We start from the raw sequence: 26,783 nt of genomic DNA, 5'->3' as shown, positions 1-26,783 counted from the left end.
ACCACCTAGGCCAGTAAAATTTATGTCACTCCTGGGCACAAGGCTGATGATGGAAGGGGTAGGGGGGTGCAGTTACCCTTGGGCCCAGCAAATTAAAGGGGCCTGGGGCTTTGAGCTGCCACCACTGCTATTGCAGTAGCAGCAGTGGCTGCAGCTCCGGGCCTTTTAAATCACTGCCAGAGCCCTAGGGATGTTAAGAGGCAGATAACTGACTAATCATGTAGTTGATACAATTTGTATTGACTGCATGATTAGTTGATAAGGGAAGATGCTCTGTCCTGGCTCGCACTGTCCAGGAGTTACCCCCACTGTGGCTCTGCAGTTTAAATGTAGTAAAAGCCATAATCTGGGACCCACACTGGGATCCCACGAAGACAGGGGCTGCTGCTGGAGCCATCTTGGCCCTCCATGGGCAGAGGCTGTTTAGCGGCAGCCTCCCCTCTTCCCCCTCTGCTGCCTCTGCATTCACCAGAAAAAAAACCTGTACTTTAAAAAACCTCTCAAAGCATTATATTTGATCAATTGCAACACAATCCTCTAAACTACCACTTTGGGAGAACACAAGATATGGCCCTCCAGATGGAAGAAATCTCAAAGTAAATTGTTTATTTGTCAAATAAACTTATGTGACTATATTTTTGAATGAAGTTATTCTCCAAGCAAATTGAAATACAGATATTAAAAAAGATAGTCCAGTGTGCTTCATGCTCACAAAATCCCAAATTTTGCATACATGAACAATTTACCATACTGACGCCATTATAACAAAACAAAAACAAAAAAAACCAACAATGAAGAATCATTCTATGACAGACTTTCAAATATAGCTCTCTAAATTACATCTGAAAATATTGCACTTCCTGTGCCTTTATAATTGGCCCTGGGCAGAACAGACAGTCATTGTTACAGAATGTTGCCACGGGAGATGTTCAATATGCAAAACAAGATATACAAGGTAGCTCACATCATCACATTCTGTTGCTCACTTCCTTGCAAGAACAACACTAGCGCATTCTACCATTGCCCATCCTCCTACAAGTTCTAAGCTTCCTCATCCACTCTGTTTCTCTCTCACTCCATTTGGAACTGATCTCTGTTTGTCTTAATAACCTAGAGTCTAGACACACTAAGTCTGAACTTCATTTGCTAGAGACAGCTTTGATTGGAGATGGGCTTGCTAGCAGTAAACACTTCTTTTATGCTCAACTATCCTCTTATATCCCTGCAGTGTGTGTAATAGGGATGTTAAATTTCATTTAGTCAACTAATCGACTGCTGGCTCCTAATACATTTAAAAGGCTGAAGAGCAGCAGGGGGGATCCTCTGCGAACTGGGACAGCTGATTCCTGGCTCGCACCAGATCCCCCACCACTGTGCACCATCTTTAAATGTAAAAAGGCTGGAGCGCAGCAGTGGACCCGGCGTGAATCAGGAATCAGCTGTCCCGGCTCACACCAGGTCCCCACACTGTGCTTCTGATTTTTAAATGTATTAAGAGCCAGCAGGAGCCCAGCACCAGCTCCTGCTCCCACGCTTTCTGCTGCTTCTGATAGGAGCAGCAAGGGGCAGGGAAAGCAATTTGTCGACTATCTGATAAGCAAAAGCTTATCGGATCGTTGACTAGTCTTATATCCCTAGTGTCTAAGTTACATTAGGCTTACACACTCATTGCCAAACTGGAATAAGTTGTACTACTTTACCATTCACACTTGTTTGTAAGTGGTAATGTAGTATAACTTCTAGTAGTATAACTTTGGCCTCAATGTAACTCATACCTTCATTGTAAGGCTTCAAAGAATTTGGCTCAGATAACTTTTTGGGAGTTGCACTCATACCAGAGATTAATTTGGATTGACATATTTAATAGCATTAATTACTGCTCTTTTTGGAGACCGTGGAAGAACACTAATATAAAGCAATAGTGGGGTGAGTCAATACACATAAGTTGCACTGCTAAGACTCATCAAAAGCAGCTTGGCTGGTCTGTTAAGCAAAGTTTCAATAAATAGTCATTTAATTATTCAGATTAATTTTCTAGGACACTTTAAACTTCTTAAAGTCAAAGGACCGATGCCTCAGTCTTGGCACCTTGTCCTGCTCATATGGCTACTCTAATAGGACAGCTGGGAATTTGACTTTCACAGACCTGACTTGCCATCCCCAGCCTAGAGTGTGGGAGGATTCATGTTAGAAAAGGAGGGGGCATGGAAAGAGTATACTGAATGCAGGTGATCCCCAGCTGATGCAACAGTCTCATAGATGTTGTTGCCACAACCAGTATTTGGCTTTGTCTATACTATCACAGGTCATCAACCAAAGTGAGGCCTAGGCCACAACGGTCAATTTTGTTAATATAAAACAAAGTGAAGCTGTGAGCAAGAAGCAGGCCCTGCTCACAGAACCTGGCAGGAACAGGGCTGATGCTGCAGAAACACTCATACCTAAAAGGTACTAGGCACAGGACATGAACATATTTCAGAGGGATGGTAAAAGAGCATCTTGTTAGGAAACATCTTGGTACCAACCCACACTCAACACAGACAAAAAGGACGTACCGACCTAGGATCAGGATGGGGTCCAGCATGAGGGACAGCAATACTTGATTGAACTACCATGTACGAGGTAATGGATGTATCTAGGTCAGAGGATGGCAATCTGATACGTCAGGAGCTTGGGCCCGCCACAGGCAGGGGCTGCTTCGCAGCAGCCACACCTGCCCCCCCCCCCCCCAGGAAGCAGCGGGGGAAAGAGGGCGCTGGGAGGAACCAGGGGGCACCACAGAGACAGTGCTGTAGGAATGGTCTTTTAAGCCAGGTCCCACATAACACTGACTCCTGCTTCCTCCCCTTGCTGCATCTGATACAGAGGCAACAAGGGGAGCAGAATGTGAGTAGCCGTGTTGTCAACTCAACTAGCTGCTTACATCCCTAGTGTGTAGTATTACAGGAATCTGTGGCTAGATCTGGAACTACATTATTCAATGTGAGTTTTGTAAATTATTCTTCCATAAAAGCATTTCAGATGTGCTTTCTAGAAGTAAATATGAATTCCAAGATTTTGCAGGAAGTTCTGATGCATTTCTGTTTACTGCAGTAAGTATAATATATACTGAGAAACTTTTTGTGCTTTAATTTTCAACTTTGTGGAAATCCTTTGTTAGAAGTTAACTCTACCTCTTGTGTCTGAAAGCGTCTGAAATATAGCACAAGTGTGATACTAGCAAATGATGAGAAGATATGCTGAAAAGGAAAGCAGATTTTTTTAAATCCCTCAGTTCTGAGAATCTAACAACCTTAAGGCTAGGTCTATACTGTAGGCTTAGTTCGAATTAAGCAACTCCAGCTATGTTAATTGCATAGCTGGAGTAGAAGTATCTTAAATCGACTTCACGGAGGAGGTCGACTGGAACACACGCTCTCTTCAACTTCCCTTACTCCTTGTAGAAGCAGACTACTGGCATTGATGGGAGCACCCTCTCAGTTCAAATTAGCATGTCTTCACTAGACCTGATAATTGGAACCCCAGAAATCAACTGCTGTAACTTCGATCTTCTCTGTACTACAGACATGGCCTATGTTTTCTTAAATACAAACAGTTCTTTTTGACTTTCAATGGGGTTGTATTTTTCCACATCTTTTCTCCCTAAGTGTCTCGTTCAGACCCTGGGATGCTACTGTAGTGGTCTCCAAAATTTAATAAAAGAATAAATTGATTTTTGCAACTGTTCAGGAATAAGATGATGATGGAATGATGATCTGAAGGGAGAAGAGCTGTTGTTTGGGATGAAGAGGTCTTCATAATACTGTCAGTCTTTAAAAAACAAAAAACAGTATGGAGATCACAAACATGTGGCATTTGCAATGTATAACATATAGCATGGACTGCCAAACTTTGTTTATATTACATCTTGATTTAACAAATATTCTTGCATTCCTAATTAGAAAAGATAACGTAAGCTTAGTTTTGAGTAGTATGTTCTTTAATTAACTTGATCCGACAGTGACAAGTTTCAGTTCACTGGAGTTAAGTAGCTTTAATTGAGACTTTAGGAAAAGTTCTGCATATAAGGAAGTTAATTCTAAAATGGTTAGACACTTTTGTGTACATATAAAAGGTAACCAGCAATACTCCCTGCTTTGTAATACCACTGGAGTTACCTATGCCTTTTCTTGAACAATTAAAAAATCCTTTCAGAGATCTCATTCTTTAACATATGCAGTATTGTAAATGTCAGATTTACCTAGTTAAATGTTTCCTGCAATTCTGTTCACTATATGCCTATTCTGCAACTACTGAATGACTCCTATCTAACTAACTAAAGAGCTATGACGTCTCCCTTCAAGGTTACTGTCTCAATCACTTGGGTAGATTTCTCAGGAAGATATCTTATTATTTCAGGTTTGAAAATGCAACAAGTTTTTTTGTCCAGACCATCCCCTAAGAAAGGGGCAGATATAACAGTTTAAATAACGTATTCCTTCAATTATTTTTTCCACTTTTACTATAGTCTTATATAACCAACTCCTTTTGGATGGCTTGTTTCAGGTAATACACATTTTGACATATAGGGGAATGGTGATCCCAGTGATAGCAAGTGCAACCAACAAGTTCAGTGTATGCCTGTATCTGTCTGTCTCTCTGATCACCACTTGAATGGAGGTCAAGGTTATAGACTTGCTATTATTGACCACACTATTTCACATCAATGTTCATTTTCATGAAGAAGAACAAGTGCTATGTATTTTCTGTCTTTGTGATCTTTCAAGAAGCTGCAAATTCATTAATTGTTGTAGGGATGAGAGAAGCAATGGAAAAAAATACGCTCCCTATGTCTGATACATATTCCTGGAAGGAAATAAGATTTAATGCCTTAAAAAAGAGTTACTCATTAAGGATCAATTACTGGTTAAAACAAATCAAGAAAGCAAAGGCAAGAGTAAATAAACATGGTCAAAGATTGTTTTTTGTTTGCGTAGTCTCTGGTTTAAGAGGATAATGAGAAAAGAGCAATGCCAGACAGTGATGTCACCACATGAAGATAACAAAGGAAGCTGTCCAGGCTGAGAAACTAGAGGCTCCTCTTTTTCAGCCAAAAATTATAAGAACACCACCTAAAAATATTAGTGCAGAGCTGTTTAAAAAATTTTAAAAACAGGGTTACAAAAAAAATCTTTCTAGTTTTGATTTAGCGTGTGTATTGCTTTTTCTTGTTTGCATAGTTTCCACAGCAGACTTATGCTTACGCTTTATAAATTCATTAAAATCTTCGCCTATAACCCATCGAAAAACAATACATCTTAAGAGAAAACGTTTCATCTCCTTTCCAATTGGTTGGAAGGCAAAAATAGGTGACACTGAAAGAAACAAAGAAGTCTCACGTCATCCATGGGTGTAGGTATATTTAGCCAGTTGCCAAACTTGAGACCTGGCACACATTAGTTCCGCCAACCAAAGCTTTTATAGAAAAACAAACAAACAAACAAACAAACAAACCAACCACTTTCACTGTCGGTTGTGTAGTCATAGTATTGGAAGAGAGAGGAACAATCCTCCCCTCAAAAAACAAAAAAGCCTTCCTGTTACTTAAAAGTGAAAGGCTCACTTGGCAGTGTTTTCAATAAACCAGAAGCCCCAAGGAAAAGCGACACCTACCCTGGATTAAAATAGTAAACAGTTGTGGTTGTGTGTGCGTGTGTGTTTGTGTGTGCGTGCGCTCCTCTCCTTCCCACCTTTTTTCTTCTCTCCCCATCTCTTCTTTCCTCGCTCCCCCTCTGCCTTGCTGTACCTCTCCCCTTTCCTGTATCCCACCTCCCCCTCTCTCTGTGCATGGCTGTTTGTCCCTCTCTGGGCACGTCTGTCTCCTTCACCCCCGGCCCCTTCGGTGCCTGCCTCGCTCCCCTCTCTCCAGTACCTGATATGGCGGCGGCGGCTCCTGATCCGGCTCGGTCCCGTCTCCGTAGCTGGCTCTGTCCGACTGGGATTCGTGCAGCAGGGAGATGTCATCCGAGGTGGGGGACTTCAGGCAGTTCCCCATCGTCCCCGATTGCCCTCCTCCGCCTCAGTCTCCTCGCCGCGCCAGGCCGCTCGCAGCAGCAGCAGCAGCAGCAGCCGCCGCCGGGCTGGGCAGGCTCATGCCCGTCCCCGTCAGCGGCGTTAGCGCCAGCCCGGCAGCACCGGGGACCCGCTGCCTGTGCCACCCGCTCCGGGGCGCCGCTGCCGAGGCGCAGGCCTCACTTCCCCACCCCCATGCGGGCCGCAGAGCAGGGGGGCAGGGCTGTGTGGACAGCTGGGTTCAGGTGCAGCCCGCGCCCGGCCCCCAGCCGCAGCCAGCTGCTGTTCTGCTTCCTGGTCACCAGCTCTCTGCGCACTGGGCTTTGTCACACGGGCCTCCTGACTCCTCCTCCCGCTCCTCCCCGCCGCCGCCAGGTTCCCCAGAGCCGGGCCTGGGTGCGCTGCTCTCCTGCCGCCCAGCGTGGCTCCCCGAGGAGCGTGGGGACGGGACCGTATTGTGTAAAGCCTCCCCCCAGTTTCAAGGGAGGATGCGTTACGATCGCATTAGCAGGGCAAATTCCGTCTGCTCCTCAAGATGGTGGGTGCGATTTTCCCCCCTTTTTTGCATTATTTTAATCTAGTGTGCGCGAACTGGGGTGTATCTATTCCTAACAGCCCCAATGCTGGACCCATCTTGTGCTAAGTACAATACAAATACAGAACTGAAAGCCAGTCGGCCTAAGCAAAAGCTCAGATTTGTGCACATTTTCAGAATATGGAACCCAAAGCTGGTGGTGAGGTGCCTCCCCTCTATACTCAGAGTAGTTTAAGCACACATCCTTATGCCAGGATCTTGCTCAAAAAGGGGTTTTTGCGCAAAACGGACACGTCCACCCTGCATGTTTTTGTGCAAAAAAACCTCTTGCGCAAAAATGGATTGGAATAGAAAATGCTAATCAGTGCTTCATTTGCATTGCCTCTTCCGACAAGTAGTGTAGACACAGCCTCAATGTACTGTGTAATGGTGTATGAGATCATGAGAATGGTTTATAACTAAATAAATCAATCTATATGGTACTACTGCAGTATGCTAAGCAATTACCCAGGGGGGAAAAACCTCACCAGAATAAATAGAAGGTATCCTAATCAATGCAATAAAGCAAACAGCAGACCAACCTCTTTACCTTGTTTGCTTTGTGTTCATGTGCCTGTGACATCTTGGCAAGCAGATGCTTTCCAGTCCATAGATGTATTATCTTCCATAACCGAGACTATCCCCAAAGCTTTTACTTGATATTTTGTGTCATGTTGCCCCAGCGTGCAATACCCATTCCTATGTATTAAGATATATATAGACAATGTGCCACAAAATAGAAAAAAATGATTTGGGCTTTGTCATGAAGAAAATCACCACAGTACATACAGTGCCGGACAGAGCCATCCCGGGCAACGGGTGCGTGGCGCATGCGCAGCATTGCCCCATAGTGCGCTGCGCCCTTTACCACTTCAATCAGGCACCCCCCCATAGGTTGGTGCCCCAGGCAGCTGCCCGGCTAGCCCCGCCCCCTTAATCTGGCCCTGAGTACATATACACAATAGCTTCTGTAAAATACTCCTCTCAGCCACCCTTATATGGGTCTCATATAGCAGTCAGTCTTGTCACTCCTTTCATTCAGTTCCCAATACATTTTCACATTCCTCTGCACTGTGTAAGTGCAGGTAATATGCCAAGCTTATCTGGGTATAGTTCATTTAATCGTATCCTTGCCATTGGAGGGGCCTTTAGCACTGATGGATTCTGATACCTCCTGTTCTCTGACTGTGGCACCAGAGCCGTCCATTGGCCCTATGCTTTGGGGGGGAACTGGGAGGGCAACCTTGAAGGATTAATTGGGGGAGGTGCTGGTGCCAGCAGCAGGTGCCAGGCCTGCTCCCACACTCACCGGTAGTGGTGGAAGCCATGAGAAGCAGAGCCACCCAGCCCCAGCCTGCTCCTCTCTGCCATCTCCCAGCCAGGTTGCTCTGTTTTACCCTGGTAACGACAAGGGGAGGACCCTCGCTCCAGCCCGCTCTGCTCCCCCGAGTGACATGGTTGAGAGCTGGGATGAAGGTTATTCCATTTCCTGCCACCACAGTGAGTGCAGGAAGGATCAACCCCTGCTGCTGGTACCATGCCCCCCCAGTAATTCCCCTGGCCACATCACTCAAGAGACGGGCCTTGGGGGAAGGGATGCAGTGAGGGCGGGGGGGGTGAAAGCAGGGGCAGGAAGAGGCAGGGCAGGGACAGAGCAAGGGTGGGGTTTGGGAAAGGGGTAGAGTCAAGGTGGAGGCGAAAAGAGGCAGAGTAGGGGATGGAACAGGGTTGGCATGAAGGGTGGGGGTGGAGCGGGGCAGGAAAAGGCAGGGTGGGAGCAGAATCTGGGGGGGGGTGGTCCTGGGTCCCGCACCCCTCTAGGGATGGCACTGTGTAGCATGTCATAGTCTAGTCTTCTGTGGGTCTTATTACTTTAGTCCTGTTATTGGGTTTAGTGTGTCAATGGTGGGTAGTGTTGGCAGCCTGTGATATACAAGATGTCAGACTAGATCAGGGGTGGGCAATAATTTTTGATGGAGGGGGGACACGCCAAGATTTTGGTAAGTGGTAAAGGACCACACTTTTCTATGAAGAGAGTGTGGGGTCTGGGACAGAGGTTGGGTGAAGAAGGGAGATCAGGATAGGAGACTGGGGTGCAGAAGAAGATGTGGGGTCTGAGAGACAGTCTGGGTGAAGGGGAGGGGTTATAATTTGAGGAAAGGGCTTCAGGTGCAGGGTCCAGGAGGGGATATGGGTGCAGGAGAGGATTCTGGCCTGGGGAAGAGGCGTAGAAGAGGGTACAATGTCAGGAAGGGAGTTGGGGGTAATGAGGGTTTGTATTGTGACCCAGGGCAGGGAGTTTGGGTGTGAGAGGGGGGTGGGGTGCCAGAGGCAGGCTCTGGCTGGGAGGTGCTTATCTAGGTAGCTCCCAGCCAGCAGCCTTGCAGGATCCTGAGGCAGGCTCTCTGCCGGCTGCAGCCCCAGGCTACTCAAAATGGCTGGCTGCTCCCTGTGGATCTCTACTCCAGGCACCGGGGAAAAGAGAGGCTTCATGCAGTGCCCCTGCCTCTAGCAAAATCTCTCGGCTCCCATTGGCCTGTTTCCGCGAAGTCTTTCCCTCTTTTCTGGTGTCCAGAGCAGAAGCCATAGGGAGCAGCTGGCCACTTAAAGCGGCATGGGACTGCTCTGAAGCAGTTGGCTGCTCTGTGCCTCCAAGACCTGTCCAGGTGGTCCATGGGCTGCTACACGCAGCCCGCAAGCCACATCCAGTAGCTTAGTGGGCCCGTGGGCCTTATCTTGCCTACTCCTGGACTAGATGATCTAGTAGTCCCTTCTGGACTTAAACTCTACGACTCTGATGTTTTGCCAATCTTAATGTACATCAAATGATTTACAAAAAATCTATTGGGTTGCTTTAACTTTTCCCATTATTCTCAGAAACAATCACTGAATAAAGATGCTAATATGTGACTGTGTTGACAGGGCACAAATGCGTTCCCTTAAAATCTGAAGACCTACTTTCTTAGGTCTGTTCTGTCACAACTTATCTGACAGGCAAATCTCAAAGGGAATAATGCAAAGATGATGGCAGAACTGATGTGGAATATATTTTAGAAGCATATATACGGCACAACATCCTTTATATTGCTTATGTTCCTCACACAGGCATGCATCTGAGGGCAGAATATGGCTCAGTATATTTCCATAACTTTTTGATTTATTTAGGATTATGCAAAATTTAAAGCTGTATAAAGAACAGCTAGCCAAAACTCAAAAAGTAATAGCAAGATATTTTTTAAGTATATCAGAAGCAGGAAGCCTGCTAAACAACCAGTGGGGCCACTGGATGATTGAGATGCTGAAGAAGCACTCAAAGACAATAAGGTCATTGCAGATAAACTAAATGAATTCTTTGCTTCAGTCTTCCTGGTTGAGGATGTTACGGAGATTCCCAAACCTGAGTCATTATTTTTAGGTGACAAATCTGAGGAATTTTCCCACTTTGAGATGTCATTAGAGGAGGTTTTGAAACAAATCAATAAACTCAACAGTCACAAGTCACCGGGAACAGATGACATTCACCCAAGAGTTCTGAAAGAACTCAAATGTGAAATTGCGGAACCATTTACTATGGTTTGTAACCTATCCTTTAAATCAGGTTCTGTACCTAATGACTGGAAGATAGCTAATGTGACTAGGGATGTAAGCGACTAGTCGACTACTCCATAAGCATAGGCTTATCGGGGAGTCATGTCAACTAGTCGCTTCCCCCTTTGCTGCCTCTGATGGGGGGGAGGGGAGTCTGGGACTGCCTAAGCTCCTAGTCACCATTTCAGGGACAGGGGAGCTGCAGCCTTACTTACCCACAGTTGCTGAGTTTTTTTCTTTTTGTTGACTAGGCAAAGTTCACAGCCTGCTCTTGCTCTTAGCTGCCCAGGGGAGGGCAGAAGAGGAAGGACACAGGCTATTCACTTTGCCTTGCTCTCTAGTCAGCAAACAGAAAACACTCAGTGACCATAAGTGAGGAGATAAGTGCAGCTGCAGCCTCCCTCTGCCCCTCCAACCCAGCCCTCTCCTCATATACCCCAATCTTGATTCCTGCCTTCCTTTCCCCAGTCATAACTCCTGTACCCTTCCACACACCCCAACCCCTTGCTCTGAAATTCCTCCTCATACCTCCTGCCCTGAGTTCTTCATACTCCCCAATCTTGACTCCTCAAAAAACAAAGTTTACAGGATCTTGCGCAAAACGGGGTTTTTCCGACAAATGGCCCCGGCTACACCGGGCTTTTTATCGCAAAAACCTCTTTCGCAAAAAGGATCGGAAGAGAATATGCAAATGAGAGTGCAGGATTTGCAAATGAGCGATCCATTTGCATTTCCTCTTCTGAAAGACTGCCACAGTGTAGACGTAGCCTAACTGTGGGTCTGCGTTTGCATTGCTGCCTGCCCTGCCCTCAAGCCATATGGCTTAAAAGGGTCCACTGGACCTTAACTTACAAGCCTGAGCACAAGTCAGGGGCCCAGGACTAAACCAGCCGGCTTACAACGGCCAACCTACCTGCCCCCCTGCCCTTAGTCCTCCAAAGTGCGGGGAGGGCTGTGATAGGACAGTACCATTAAGAAATTAAAGTTACTTTCACCTCTGGGTCAAGCAAACTAGTATAATGAGAGCTGCTGGGCCAGAGCACTGGCAGTTCCTTCCTGGAGTTGGCATAGATGGTGAGGCTGGTTGCAGAGCTCCACACAGGATGATGGTTGGTACCTGAGCTGGTTGTTGGGACTCTATGGCTGTGTCTAAACTACATGGCTCCATCGACAGAGTCATGTAGATGAGGGTTGTAGGCAAAGAGAAATGAAGCCACGATTTAAATAATCGCCGCTTCATTTAAATTTACATGACTGCCGTGCTGAGCCGACAAACAGCTGATCAGCTGTTTGTCGGCTCAGCGCGCTAGTCTGGACGCTGAAAGCCCTTTATTGAACTCCCCATTATGCCTCGTAGGATGAGGTTTACTGGGGAGGTCGATAAAGGGCTTTCACGTCGGCAGGGGAGCGTCCAGACTAGCGCGCTGAGCCAACAAACAGCTGATCAGCTGTTTGTCGGCTCAGCGCGGCAGCCATTTAAATTTAAATGAAACCACGATTATTTAAATCGCCGCTTTATTTCCCTTTGCCGAACAAACAAACCTTCATGGAAAAAGTCCTACGGTAAGGGTGAAGATGGTTCAGGGCATAAGTACAATTATGACATTGTTGGCCTCACAGAAAGTTGGTGGGATAATACACATGATTGGAATGTTTCTATAGAAGGGTACAGCTTGCCCAGGAAGGATAGACAGGGAAAAAAGGGAGGAGGTGATGCCTTATACATTAAAAATGAACAGACGTGGAGTGAGGTGAAGATGGACAAAGGAGATGGAAGTGTTGAGAGTCTCTGGGTTAGGCTAAAAGGGATTAAAAACAAAGGTAATGTCATGCTAGGAGTCTACTACAGGCCACCTACCCAGGTGGAAGAAGTGCATGAGGCTTTTTTTAAACAACTAACAAAATCATCCAAAGCCCAAGATTTGGTGGTGATGGGGGACTTCAACTATCTAGATATATGTTGGGAAAATAACACTGCGGGGCACAGACTATCCAATAAGTTCTTGGACTGAATTGGAGACAACTTTTTATTTCAGAAGGTTGAAAAAGCTGCCGGGGGGAAGCTGTACTAGATTTGATCCTAACAAATAGGGAGGAACTGTTGGAGAATTTGAAAGTGGAAGGCAACTTGGGTGAAAGTAATCATGAAATCCTAGAGTTCACAATTCTAAGGAAGGGTAGAAGGGAGAACAGCAAAACAGAGACAATGGATTTCAGGAAGGCGGATTTTGGTAAGCTCAGAGAGCTGATAGGTAAGATCCCATGGCAATCGAGACTGATGGGAAAAACAACTGAGGAGAGTTGGCAGTTTTTCAAAGGGACATTGTTAATGGCCCAAAAGCAAGCTATTCTGATGTGTCGGAAAGATAGAAAATATGGCAAAAGACTGCCTTAGCTTAACCACGAGATCTTGCATGATCTAAAAATAAAAAAGGAGTCATAAAAAATGGAAAGTAGGATAAATTACAAAGGATGAATATAGGCAAACAGCACAGGAATGCAGGGGCAAGATTAGAAAGGCAAAGGCACAGAATGAGCTCAAACTACCTATCGGAATAAAGGGAAACAAAAAGACCTTTTATAAATACATTAGAAGCAAGAGGAAGACCAAGGAGAGTGCAGGCCCACTGGTCAGTGAGGAGGGAGAAACAGTAACAGGAAACTTGGAAATGGCAGAGATGCTCGATGACTTCTTTGTTTCGGTCCTCACCGAGAAGTCTGAAGGAACACCTAACATAGTGAATGCTAGTGGGAAGGGGGTAGTTTTAAAAGGTAAAATAAAAAAAGAACAAAATCACCTAGAAAAGTTAGATGCCTGCAAGTCACCAGGGCCTGATGAAATGCATCCTAGAATTCTCAAGGAGCTGATAAAGGAGGTGTCTGAGCCTCTAGCTATCATCTTTGGAAAATCATGGGAGACAGGAGAGATTCCAGAGGACTGGAAAAGGGCAAATATAGTGCCCATCTATAAAAAGGGAAATAAGAACAACCCAGGAAACTACAGACCAGTTAGTTTAACTTCTGTGCCAGGGAAGATAATGGAGCAAGTAATTAAGGAAATCATCTGTAAACACTTGGAAAGTGGCAAGGTGATAGGGAACAGCCAGCATGGATTTGTAAAGAACAAATCACGTCAAACCAATCTGATAGCTTTCTTTAATAGGATAACGAGTCTTGTGGATAAGGGAGAAGCGGTGGATGTGGTATACCTAGACTTTAGCAAGGCGTTTGATATGGTCTCGCATGATATTCTTATCAATAAACTAGGTAAATACAACTTAGATGGGACTACTATAAGGTGGGTGCATAACTGGCTGGATAACCATACTCAGAGAGTAGTTATTAATGGTTCACAATCCTGCTGGAAAGGCATAACAAGTGGGGTTCCGCAGGGGTCTGTTTTGGGACCGGCGCTGTTCAATACTTTCATCAACGATTTAGATATTGGTATAGAAAGTACACTTATTAAGTTTGCAGATGATACCAAGCTGGGAGGGGTTGCGACTAATCTGGAGGATAGGGTCATAATTCAAAATGACCTGGACAAATTGGAGAAATGATCTGAGGTAAATAAGATGAAGTTTAATAAAGACAAATGCAAAGTGCTCCACTTCTGCTCTACTCTGCAGTGGTTAGGCCTCAATTGGAGTACTGTGTCCAGTTCTGGGCACCGCATTTCAGGAAAGATGTGGAGAAATTGGAGAGGGTCCAGAGAAGAGCAACGAGAATGATTAAAGGTCTAGAGAACATGACCTATGAGGGAAGGCTGAAGGAATTAGGTTTGTTTAATTTAGAAAAGAGAAGATTGAGGGGGGACATGATAGCAGTTTTCAGATATCTAAAAGGGTGTCATAAGGAGGAGGGAGAAAACTTGTTCATCTTGGCCTCTGGGGATAGAACAAGAAGCAATGGGCTTAAACGGCAGCAAGGGAGGTTTAGGTTGGACATTAAGAAAAAGTTCCTGTCAGGGTAGTCAAACACTGGAATAAATTGCCCAGGGAGGTTGTGGAATCTCCATCTGTGGAGATATTTAAGAGTAGGTTAGATAAATGTCTATCCGGGATGGTCTAGACAGTATTTGGTCCTGCCAGGAGGGCAGGGGACTGGACTCGATGACCTTCCGAGGTCCCTTCCAGTCCTAGTATTCTATGATTCTATAAGCCCTACGGTAAGGATGAAGATGGTGCAGGGCCATGGGGAAGTGACCCAGAGAATTAAAACAACAGTTTGACTTAAATAAAGAGACTCAGCAGACAGCTGCTATCTACAGGGTCCCTATAACATGACCCAGAGTAGTAGGTGGCGCTGGGTCCTGTCTCCCCCATTGCTCATTAGCCACTACACTAGAGGGAAGTGGCCTGGATGCTGAAGCACCCCAGAAGGGAAACTGAAGTATAGTGGCCCAGCTGGAGAGCTATAGTGAGGAAGCCCCAAGACAGCAAGGACATTGTCTCCAGGGAAAGAGCCCTGCGATACTGCTCTATCCCAAAGCAGAAAGAAATTATGAGAAAGGGAGTGTAGGCACATGCACTCAGCCAAGGGGCCATTGATGACAGGGGAGTGCACCCATTACAAGCAATCATGTAAACAATATATGAGCAAATCTTTTACAAAACATATTACAGATATGCAAAATTCTCAGTTTGCATTTTGTGATTTTTATATAAGGATATGCAAATGTATGTAAATAGTTATAAATGTATTCAACTGCCATTATGCAATTTACACAAGGAAAAAGTCTCATGAAATGCTAAACATATAAACTGGAGGAAAGCTGTTGTTTAGAGAAGGGATTCCTTTTATTTTCATTGAACTTATACAGTTTTCTACCAGGAGTGAAGACATACATGACATGAATAAAGCAAGCTTTCTGTCAGACTAAAAACATATGTTGAGCACAACAATTGACTTCCACATACAAAGAAAGCTTAACTTTTTTTCTGGTTTTGACAAGCAGCAGAAAAATCTTTAGACAGCTGTAATGGTAACTCATGGAATAACATAAAGATCAAGGACTGCTTCTGATCTAGAAGAATGAACCACCACATAAGATGAGCACTGTACAGCTGTATTTTGTTTTGTGATTGAAATCAATATATTTAAAAATATAGAAAACATCCAAAATATATAACACACTTCAACTGATATTCTAGTTTTTAACAGTGAGATTAAAACTATGATTAACCACAATTCATTTTTGAGTTAATCATGAGAGTTAATTGTGATTAAGTGTGATTAATCAATTATGATTCCTACACATAATGTTTGGAAAAGGTATGTATCGAATCCAAGCTGCAATCTTACAAATCTCCCTGATGGGAACGTGCTCAAAAAGACCTTGTGGAATGGACTGACACCCTAGAAGGAGGTTGTATATCAGCAGATTCATAGTAAGAAATAATACATCCAAAAATCTACATGGAGACTGTGGACCTTTTGTACTTGTCAGCAATTGAAACCTACAGCCTGACCAACTTTTCTAAATGGCTTGATTCTCTCTATATGCACCATGACCCCATCTCTCCCTGCTGGCTCAGGAAGGTGGTGGCCCCATCCTTTGGCGGTTGGGCATTTAGGCAGTTTTGGAAAATACTTGAAGTAAAATCTCTTCCCCTGTGCTGTTCAAGAACTGGTTCTATCAATCCTAAGCGTATAAATTGAAGGCAATTTCCTGTCTCAGCAAGTGATTGTGAAAGGGATCCCTAACGGACAAAGAGGTGAGCTGGAGAGGGGGGCAGTGAGAAATTATAAAATTGGATAATTAATTTTACCTATCGAATAACAGCTGTTTCTGTGAAGTCTGCTCATGTGTGGGTAGAAAATGGGAGAGATGGTGGTGAAAGAGAGGTAGGTAAACTGGTGCAGCTGGAGAGATGAGAAACAGCATTGTTCCAGGCCTTTGATCAGGCCATCAAAACTTATATTTTGACATTGAGGAAGGATGACTGGTTGAAGCAGATGTAGTGTGTTTTTTTTTCTTTGAAACCTTGATTAAGAACATAAGAATAGCTATACAGGGTCAGGCCAATGGTCCATCTAGCCCGGTATACTGCCTTCTGACAGTGGCTGCTGTCAGATTCTTCAAAAGGAATGAACAGAACAGAATAATTATCAAATGATCTAGTCCCAGTGTCTGGCAGTCAGAGGTTTAGGGACAGCCAGAGATAGGGGTTGCATCCCTGACCACCTTAGCTCACAGTCATTGGTAGACCTGTTATCAATGAATGTATCTAATTCTTTTTTGAACCCAGTTATACCTTTGGTCTTCACAACACCTCCTGGTAACGAGTTCCACAAATTTACTCTGTTTAATTTTTTGCTTGGTTGGCTCAGTACGTCTTTGGAAACCTGGAAACTTGAAAGGACAGTATCTCTGTGTCTTCTGGGATCTAATAATATGTGTACTAGCAGGTGTAAAAATCCCAAGAGATTGCAAGCGTTTGAAGGCGTGTAGTGATTCATCAGTGGTCTCAGTAAAGAGTGTCAACTACCTTGAAGAGAGTATAGTCTCAGGTAGCTGCTTAGATTTCTGTGGCACCAAGGATGTCATTATGCTAGGTACCAGAGTGAAGATCTGTTGATACTGTCTTGCTAGAAGCAGACTATTTCTCTCTGCTGCCCAGGTTGTGTTTCAACAATACTGAAGATGGTTAAGATACAGAAGCATGCTTGGAACTCCTAGAGGAATTCTGAGTCTTAGAAACATCATTGGTACTAGAGGAGCCTGGACCCTCAATGATACCCACAGAGGACCTGAAGGCTCAGATATGATTGATTTGTGAGGAGACAATTTTTCTGAAACCAGCATTTTTGTGCAGAGAACTTTTCTTAGAGGCCTTCCCAGAAGCTTCTCATGTCTTCACCTAGACTTCTGAAAGAAAATGTGCTTCTAAATGTGCTCCTTACCCGCGTGAGGAGACAACCCCATACATCAGTCTCAAAGTGAAGATAGTGCCCTACTGCCATATGGGCACTATGTTCACATAGAAACTAATGTCTGGGGGATTGTCTCCTCACCTGGGTCCAATGATGGTCACGATTTTTCCTAACCCCTGCTCTGAAGGGCTGAGCTGAAATTGCACTTTTGAGGGAAATGTCCATCACTGATGGCGATAGCCTCCCAGCAAGTGAGGCAACACTTGTTTTGCCAGGATCACTGGAATTCTCTCAAACGGAGCAACAACCTCCACGGAGGAGGAGAGGAGAGGACAAGAGAAATAAAAACCCTCTTTTTAAGAAAGAAAAAAAATACACTAATCACCAAACTCTAAAACTAATTAAGAGGTAAGAGTCATGGTACGAGCTCTGTCTCAAGCTGAGGCAGCTGAGAAGGAAGTAAGGATCTCTAGCCTCTCAAGGGCTTAGAGATGTGTAGGGAGCATCTGCAAGCCAAACAGGCATTGCTACCAAAAATCTCTGATCAAAGGTGCATGAGGCAAATGTACACCTGATGTGGAGCACACTTAGCCCTGGTCTACACTAAGGAGTTATTTCAAAATAACTTCCCTTATTTCAAAATATCAAGTGGAGCGTCCACACTACCAAGCCTGTTATTTCAAAATAATTATTTCCTACTGTAGACATACCCTTACTGCTCGAAGAACTGTCCCTTCTTGTTCAAGTATCAGTGTGAATCCCATTATATGTGACCAGAATGTTCACTGGATGGTTGAAATGAGGAGTTTCAATAGTATTAATCAAATAGTACTTGAAGTATTGCTCTCCCAATTTTGTCATCTAAGCTAGTATAATGTTTGGACATAATGGAATAAAGGATATAATCAGGGCTCGACAAACCGCTGTTTCTACTCGCCTGTGGTGAGTAGATTTCAGCCAGTCGCTCCATGCGCCCCATTCACTGGCGCTGCACGCATGCGCAGTGTCGGTCTGGTGCGTGCGTGGTGCGGGGCTGGCGAGTAGCTCTCGCCGCAGTTTGTCGAGCCCTGGATATAATATATGACAAAGGTCAGTGGGTTGTTCCACATTGCTGCTCTGTAGATCTCAGATATCAGCATTTTTCTGAAGCAGCCTGACCATTGACTACGCCTGGTAAAGTGACTGGCTTACCTGCCAACAGAGTAGATGTTACTGTGTGTCACTGTGTGATCCATTTAGAGTTTTTTCTGATAAGATGGCCCAGTATTTGGAAGAGCCAGATGCCTACACAGAAGCAAGGAGAAACCCTAAAAGGCATGTGTTTTAGCACCCCCAATCCTGGACTGATGAAATAAATACCCTCCTTGAAAATTAAAACAAGTCAGCAAAAGGTGTTGTTAGTCAACTTTATTTTCTTGAAAAATAATTCAGAAATTGTATCAGTTTGAGTAAATACTTTTAAAAAAATTACTATTGGTACATTCTTAGTACAGATTTTACTGTTACAAAAGCAAGTCTGTCGTTCTTTATATTTCTCATAGGCTTATTCATTCGTCATTGTCTGGTTCTGGGAAATGATTAATCTCAATCACTGAGACTACTGGAATCCAATGAATGGGATTTGCAAATATTACCCATGGATCTTTGTGCTGACTCAGAAATATCTTCACTTGATTTCATTATAGTCAGTGTTTCATTAAAGGGAGAAGCTGTGACAGTTTTGTTTTCAGTTCTTGACTTTGGAATCCTTGTTTTTCCAAGTTGTGGGAATGTAGAATTTTCATTTTCTTGATCATCACAGAATGAGTGGTTTGACTGAAATACGACAGGAATTTTAACTCTTTGCTTTCTGTTAGTACTTGACAAGTATGAGTTCCGGTTTCCTGTACAAATGTCATTTGAGGGGGAAACATGAGAAGTGGAATCATCTGATAAACAGTCACAGGATGTTTCAATACTCCCGCTGGATGAAAGTGTAGATGAGGAAGCCCTGGAACTTATAGTCAAACTCCTGCTCGGCATATTAAAGTTGACCTCTGAATCAGAGCTGTTAGACATGACTGTTTTTGTAACAGAACAAAAGTCATCTGTAGTATTACCTTTAGCAGCTGCAACGACAACATTTTTGTACTGACAATTAGATGTAATGAATTAAAATATGATCATGACAATAAATTGAATAATAATGTTTACTGAGACTATTTTCAGTTTGATAGTTTAAAGTGTAATAGTAAAGTTAAATGTATAACTATTTGCATGTACTTCTTGCTGTGTTCTATTAATTACAGTTCCTTAAGAAGTACTAAGTGGGAAATTTTCAAAAGCACCAACAGATGTAAAAGCATGACTTCCATTGACTTTCAGTTGAACCTGATCTTGATACTTTTGAAAATTTCCCCCCATAGTTCATGAGATTACAGAATGGGTTTTAACTAACACATTACACTGTCAGGGGAGTGAGGAATGAGGTTTAATAGTTTTTCTGTGTAACTCACCTACGGAAAAATGGCAGTTTTAAAATCCAAAATTAGTTTGTGTATTTTAATTGAAATTGTTAAAAATGGTTCTGATGGATTAAAATATGTACGTCTAACATGTGCAATAGCTGCTGCTTATGAGTTTTTATCAAAATTTTACAGAATGTGATTCATAGATGTCATTAAGAATATAATTTGGGGATTCTAAAAGAAAAAGAGGGCAGGAAGTTAAAAGAAGTTTAGAGTGGCATGGGGAAATTGAGAGAGGATTAAAACCATGGAAGGAGAAAACACTGTTTCTCTCTGGCTGGTGGCACAACTGCCCACTGCTACTCTTGAGTACTCCAGTTTGTAGGCTCACACCGCTCACCAGTTGCCTGGTAAGTAGGGTTCCTTCTAAGGTGCATGCCTGTGCAGCTGTGCACCAAAAATGTGCCTATCACCCACATGCTTAGAAGAGCCACACAGTGGCTGCTCAGGTGCTCTGGGGCAGGGCTGCATGGTGGGCAGCTGCCCCACCCCAGGAGCAGCAGGGCAGCCACCACGTGACCCTCACTGTAGCTTCAGCCCTTCACGAGGGCTGGAACTGCAGGCCGCAGGCTGGGTTGCAGCTCCTCTGCTGGCCACAGCCGAGGCCAGAAACAGAGCCACGTCATGGGCAGCGAGCAGTGGCTCCTCTGGCAGAGGAGTCATGGGTGGCCGGCGGCTGCTCCTCTGGCAGCCCCAGCTGGGGTCAGAGCCGAAGGCCATGTGGTGGGCAGTGCGGCCCCGGCTGGGGCGAGAGCTGGAGGCCATGTGGCAGGTGGCAGCTGCTCTGGTGGCCCTGGCTGAGGTGGGGACTGATCCTACCAGGCTGAAGTGTCCCTGCCTGTAGCGTGCCAGGCCCCACAGAGTTGGTGCAGCCCACCAGTTGACTGTAAGTAGTAAGCATCACCCAGTACAGGTGCTTTTAACAATTCCCATCCTTATTTTGAATAGAAGTTTAATAGTTGGATTTTATTGTTTTATATTGCTTTTGTATGTATCCTAGGTTGTTTTTTGTTTTTAAACCACCCAGCTGATGGTCTTTTTTCAGCTTTTAAAAGATTTTAAGTAAGAAGTATTATTTTTGTATTGTATAGATATACCTATAATTTTTAATTTTCTTAAATGATTTTTATTTAGTTGCTTTATTATTGAAGAAGGGATTTAGGATGTTTATTTTGGGTTTGTTTTTATTTTAACTTATTTTATGTTTAATATTAATCACTTAAGGAAAAAATGTTCAAATTTGTGAAAGCATCAGGTCCCTTTGAAGAGTTAACTACCAAAGTTAAGGCTATCCATAGATGCTCGGTGATAAATAAAGAGTAGCTGTCAGTTTTTCAACCTTGAATAAAGTATTTGAATGGACTTTTATTGACATTTTTAAAAGCTGATTTATTTTGTATAATTTTTTGAAAATCTGAGGTCCCTTGCTATGTTTATTATGAGAGACTAAATATATTATACTTTCTTGGCTTACCTTTGACTAGCTGAAGTTTTGAACTTTTTTGTTTTTAAAATGAGTTTAGACTTTCAAAGAGCTTTGGGGGGTGCTGTGTCTAAATTGCAAGTTATGAACAAATGACTCATTTAAGCTGCTTACATTTCTAAACTACTGTTCATTTTTATATTTATGCTTTGATCAAGGTTTTTTTTTCAGCTAAGTTTTTTTTGGCATAGGCTTTGATAACTTCTGTATTTTAGCAATCATAGAATCATAGAATCATAGGACTGGAAGGGACCTCAAGAGGTCATCGAGTCCAGCCCCCTGCCCTCAAGGCAGGACCAAGCTCCGTCTACACCATCCCTGACAGATGTCTATCTAACCTGTTCTTAAATATCTCCAGAGAGGGAGATTCCACCACCTCCCTTGGCAGTTTATTCCAATATTTGACCACCCTGACAGTTAGGAATTTTTTCCTAATGTCCAATCTAAACTTCCCCTGCTGCACTTTAAGCCCATTACTCCTTGTCCTGTCCTCAGTGACCAAGAGGAACAAATTTTCTCCTTCCTCCTTGTGACACCCTTTTAGATATTTGAAAACCGCTATCATGTCCCCTCTTAATCTTCTTTTTTCCAAACTAAACAAGCCCAGTTCATGAAGCCTGGCTTCATAGGTCATGTTCTCTAAACCTTTAATCATTCTTGTCGCTCTTCTCTGTACCCTTTCCAATTTCTCCACATCTTTCTTGAAATGTGGTGCCCAGAACTGGACACAGTACTCCAGCTGAGGCCTAACTAGTGCAGAGTAGAGCAGCAGAATGACTTCACGAGGTTTGCTTACAACACACCTGTTGATACAACCTAGAATCATATTTGCTTTTTTTGCAACAGCATCACACTGTTGACTCATATTCAACTTGTGCTCCACTATGACCCCTAGATCCCTTTCCGCCATGCTCCTTCCTAGACAGTCGCTTCCCATCTTGTATGTATGGAACTGATTGTTCCTTCCTAAGTGGAGCACTTTGCATTTCTCTTTATTAAACCTCATCCTGTTTATCTCTGACCATTTCTCTAACTTGCTAAGTTCATTTTGAATTATGTCCCTATCCTCCAAAGAAGTTGCAACCCCACCCAGTTTGGTATCATCTGCAAACTTAATAAGCGTACTCTCTATCCCAATATCTACATCATTGATGAGAATGTTTAGTTCCATCTTTTCCTTCCATGCTTCAGCTATCTGATTTTAACTAAATTTTTATAGTTAAACAATGTAAATGGGATTGTTCTTGTTCCTGCTGTAACTATCACAATTCATTATTTATAGGCTCATTTGTTAGGGAGCACCCATTTCCTTCAGAATGACTGTAAGACCGTGTTCTGTGTTGTGACAAATCACATACTGCTAAGGTAGTCAATAAGCACACTGTGGGACAAATATAGTATATTGACACTTAGGGTCAGCCATAATAATAAAGATGCGTGGGTGAAAGTGCTGATTTAACAGCTCTTTTTATTCTTTGTGACTGGGAAAGGGCTATTTTAGTATTCTTTCTTCCATCACACACACAAACACTTAATTTGGTGGTCATCATTTCATGGTGCCCCATGTGTTTGTGTTCTGATGGGGATGGCCCTGGTCCCAGCCACTCCAAGGCTCTGCTTCTGCTCTACCTCTTCCCCTGAGGTCTCACCCCTGTCCAAGCCAAAAGTTGGAGCTGGGCTAGGGAGTTAGGCCCTTTGACTTGCATGGGGTTGGGGGCTCCAAGAACAGACCTGGGCCCATATCCCTGCCTACCCACCCACAACAAATTGAGAGTCTGTGGCTCCCACAGCTTTCTATGCAGCTGTTATCCTGACCCCACTCTAAGCTTCTGGCCTGGCCTGGCCTGGGGGCAGGACCTAGGGGACCAGAGATGCAGTTTAGCAGGTGTGGGGAGCTGCAGAACCCCATCTGCCTTGAGGGTAAGGACATGGGCTGAAGGCTGCTCTTGGGCCCACCTAACTCAGGCAGGTGGAGAATCAGCAGCTTTCCATAGCTTCCTGGGTTCCCTAAGCCCCTCTTACCTGGGCTGAGCTTTAGCGTCTAGCCTGGCTAGAGGGTAGGACCTTGGGGAAAAGAAGGACAGAGACAGGTCAATGATGAAGAGTGGGACCTTCCCCCTTCCCCCCCCATTCCAGTGCCCTGTGTGCCTGTGGCGAGCAGAGCCACAGTTGGTGCCAGAGCTGAAGCCATGGCTGGGAGTGGGGCTGAGGTCAGAGCTGTGGATGGGGCAGCGGCCAGGAGTGGAGTTGGGAGCTTGTTGCCACGGGAAAGGTTGGGGGATGGAGTAGAGCTGAGGACAGAGAGGGGTTAGATGGTGCTCTTTCCCTATTCCTCATGGGGGCTGCCCCAGGTCCCAATGCACCCCTTACTGTTCTTCTGTGCCGCCTGAGGGATGCACCTCCCTTTGGAGACTACTGCTACTACTATTAGGAGAAACAACCTGCAAACACCACTCACCACAGACACATTCTTCAATGATGCTAAGGCTGCTTGAGCTCTGGAGGAACTCTCAGGATGGCCAGGGGATCCACCTTGGCCACTTCATAACAAGTTCGACACAATCTGATACATATTTTGACAGTTTCTGAGATTAGATGGTTTGCCTTTCATTGTCTCTGATGAAGAATCTAGGTGATGATCAGAATGTTCTTGTTCTTTACAGATAAAATGCCAGGGAATATCTATGATCTAAAATGCAAACTACAGCCTCCACCTTGGAAGTCTCAGCGGGATAGTGTATTAGTCTGCAACTTTAAAAATGAGTAGTCCTGTGGCTTAGGGTGTGTCTACACAGCAACATTATTTTGAAATAACTGGTGTTATTTTGAAATACATCCTCTTCCTGACTTACAAACCAGTTACGGACCAAGCAATTGGTCGTAACTCGGTTCGTTCGTAAGTCAGACCCCATAGAGTTACACGCAACCGCGCTGTTCGTAAGCATGGATCACGTTTGTAACTCGGGGTCCGCCATTTATGGCAGCTTTGGTCGTAATTGTGAACGGTCGTAAGTTGACCGTTCGCAACTCAGGGACCGGCTGTAACTTAGTCCACGCCTACGTAACAGAGAGTTACAGCAAGCTGGAGGACTTCGTACTCTGACTCCTGAAACCCTCATTGTACGAGGAGTAAGGGAAGCTGGAGAAAGAGTGTTCTATTTTGAAAGAAGTGCTATGTAGATGCTCCCAATTTCAAAATAAGTTATGATATGCAATTGATGTAGCTCAATTTCTGTAGCTTATTTCAAATTAAGCCCAGATGTGTAGATGCACCCCTAGAGATTAACAAAAACATATAGTATCATGAAACTACATATATTTTTGTTAGTCTCTAAGCCCTGGTCTAAACTAGAGAGTTGTTTTGAAATAACAAGTGGAGTGTCCATACTACCAAGCCCGTTCTTTCAAAATAACGGGATGATTATTTTGAAATAATAATTCCTGCTTTGCATGAGGAATAATGCTAATTTCAAAATAGTTATTTCAAAATAGCAGTAGTGTGGATGCTCCACTGCTGCTATTTTGAAATAACTACTCCCCAGAGTCATTCAAAGTAATTATGCCCCAGTGTTTTCTCAGACTTTAAGTCAAGGTAGCACGTCCACATTAAGGGAAATTTCCTTGGACTAATTTCAAGGCTTCCATGTAGTGTGGAAATACAGTCAGTCCCCGAGTTACGCGGATCCGACTTATGTTGGATCCGCAGTTACGAACGGGGCCGTTCTTCTCCCTGGTCTCCAGCAGACCAGGGAGAGGAAGCAAAGCGGCGGAACACGTGGGCAGCGGACAGGGCTGTCCGCTGCCCACGCGCTCCGAGGCTTGGCTTGGCTCTGCTTGGCTCTGCTTTCCCCCCCCCCCCCCGTCCCCCTGGTCCGCAGACCAGGGGGACGGGGGACGGGGGGCAAAGCAGAGCCAAGCCGCGGAGCGCCCGGCCAGCTGACAGCCCAGACGCATCTGGGCTGTCAGCTGATCGCGCGCTCCGCGGCTTGGCTCTGCTTTGCCCGTCCCCCGTCCCCCTGGTCTGCAGACCAGGGGGACGGGGGGGGGGGGGCAAAGCAGAGCCAAGCAGAGCCAAGCCGCAGAGCGCACGGTCAGCTGACAGCCCAGACGCAGCTGTCAGCTGGCCGCGTCCTCCGCAGCTTGGCTCTGCTTTGCCCCCCCCCCATCCTCCTGGTCTGCAGACCAGGGGAACGGGGGGGGGGCAAAGCAGAGCAAAGCCGCGGAGCACGCGGGCAGCGGACAGCCCAGACGCGTCTGGGCTGTCCGCTGCCCGCGTGTTCCGCCGCTTTGCTCCCCTGGGGTCTGCAGACCAGGGGGACGGGGAGCAAAGCAGAGCAAAGCCACGGAGCCCAAGGGCAGCAGGACAGCCACGGCGCGTCTGGGCTGTCCCGCTGCCCCCGTGCTCCGTGGCTTTGCTCCGGACACCTGTGGTACAGCAGCTGGGGCGCTGCCAGTTGGTCCCGTAGCGCCGCTCTGGGCACTACTGGACCAACCGGGCAGCACCCCAGCTGTTCTGCCCCAGGCGTCCTGATTCAGCCACTGCTGGTCAGATTCAGCAGCGGCTGAATCAGGACACCTGGGGCAGAGCAGCTGGGGTGCTGCTGGGTTGGTCCAGTAGCGCCGAGGAGCGGCGGCGCTACTGGACCAACCCAGCAGCACCCCAGCTGCTCTGCCCCAGGCGTCCCCAAGTCAGCCACTGCTGAAACTGACCAGTGGCTGACTACAGGAAGCCCCTGCCCCGGGCTTCCTGGAGTCAGCCGCTGATCAGTTTCAGCAGCAGCTGACTTGGGGATGCCTGGGGTTCTTAAGTTGAATCTGTATGTAAGTCAGAACTGGCGTCCAGATTCAGCCGCTGTTGAAACTGATCAGTTTCAGCAGCGGCTGAATCTGGACGCCAGTTCCGACTTACATACAGATTCAACTTAAGAACAAACCTACAGTCCCTATCTTGTACGTAACCCGGGGACTGCCTGTAGTTATTTCAGGAGCTATTATTTCAAAATGAGTTATTTCAAAATAATTTGCTATAGACTTACTCTACGGTGCCACAGGACTACACTTTGAAAGTGTGAGGCTTAGGAAAAAATATTGGTAGGTGAATTTCCTGGTCACATGATCAGGGTAAAACATTGTATAAGGAAAGTCAGTTATTGTGCTTGGATCCCTCATACTTACCTGCCAAAATAAGAGCAACAAGAAATGATGTTTTAATTGATAAGTGTTGCAAAGAACACATTGCAATTAATTCAAATGATGGACCCATGAGAACTGACAGTACCAAATTTAGACAGTGGGATCAGTTATTTAACAGGCGGGTAAACCTTAACTAGACTTTATAGAAATTTAACTACAGATGGCTGAAAAAAAAATTTGACCCTCAGTTTGGTGTGTGTTGAGCCAAAATGGCTGCTAGATGAGCTGATGTGCATTTCCCATGTGGCCCAAAGGCTACAGAACTGAAGACTATCCTATAGGGGCTTTCAACCCCAAGGTAGAAGCATCTGGCATGACTCCTCTTGGGTGAGAGGAGTGGTGAAAAGGAAACCCCTCTATAGGTTTTCACAGAGTTCCTCTTCCATTTCAGGGATGATAGTACTAATGGAGGCAAAGAGAGGGGTATGCTCAGATGATGCTTAATGGAGATACACACCAACTTTAAGAAGCCCTGCTTGCAGCAAATGTGTTCCTGGCATGCAGTGTCATA

General features: G+C 45.0%; 2 protein-coding genes across 2 annotated transcripts in view; both read right to left on the bottom strand.

The window, feature by feature from the left end:
* RNF11 (ring finger protein 11) overlaps positions 1 to 6,372 on the bottom strand; it is a 61,205-nt gene extending 54,833 nt beyond the window's left edge. Inside the window, exon 1 of the mRNA XM_006126424.4 lies at positions 5,912 to 6,372. Within this exon, the coding sequence (XP_006126486.1) occupies positions 5,912 to 6,034 (123 nt within the window). The 5' untranslated portion in view covers positions 6,035 to 6,372. The remainder of the gene's footprint in view (positions 1 to 5,911) is intronic.
* Positions 6,373 to 18,481: 12,109 nt separating this feature from the next.
* C9H1orf185 (chromosome 9 C1orf185 homolog) overlaps positions 18,482 to 26,783 on the bottom strand; it is a 55,199-nt gene continuing 46,897 nt past the window's right edge. Inside the window, exon 6 of the mRNA XM_075935958.1 lies at positions 18,482 to 19,197. Coding sequence (XP_075792073.1) covers positions 18,674 to 19,197 — 524 coding nt within the window. The 3' untranslated portion in view covers positions 18,482 to 18,673. The remainder of the gene's footprint in view (positions 19,198 to 26,783) is intronic.

Source organism: Pelodiscus sinensis, chromosome 9 (assembly GCF_049634645.1).
Source record: "Pelodiscus sinensis isolate JC-2024 chromosome 9, ASM4963464v1, whole genome shotgun sequence".
In the NCBI taxonomy this organism is placed as follows: domain Eukaryota; kingdom Metazoa; phylum Chordata; order Testudines; family Trionychidae; genus Pelodiscus; species Pelodiscus sinensis.
This window is presented reverse-complemented; position numbering and strand designations above follow the sequence as displayed.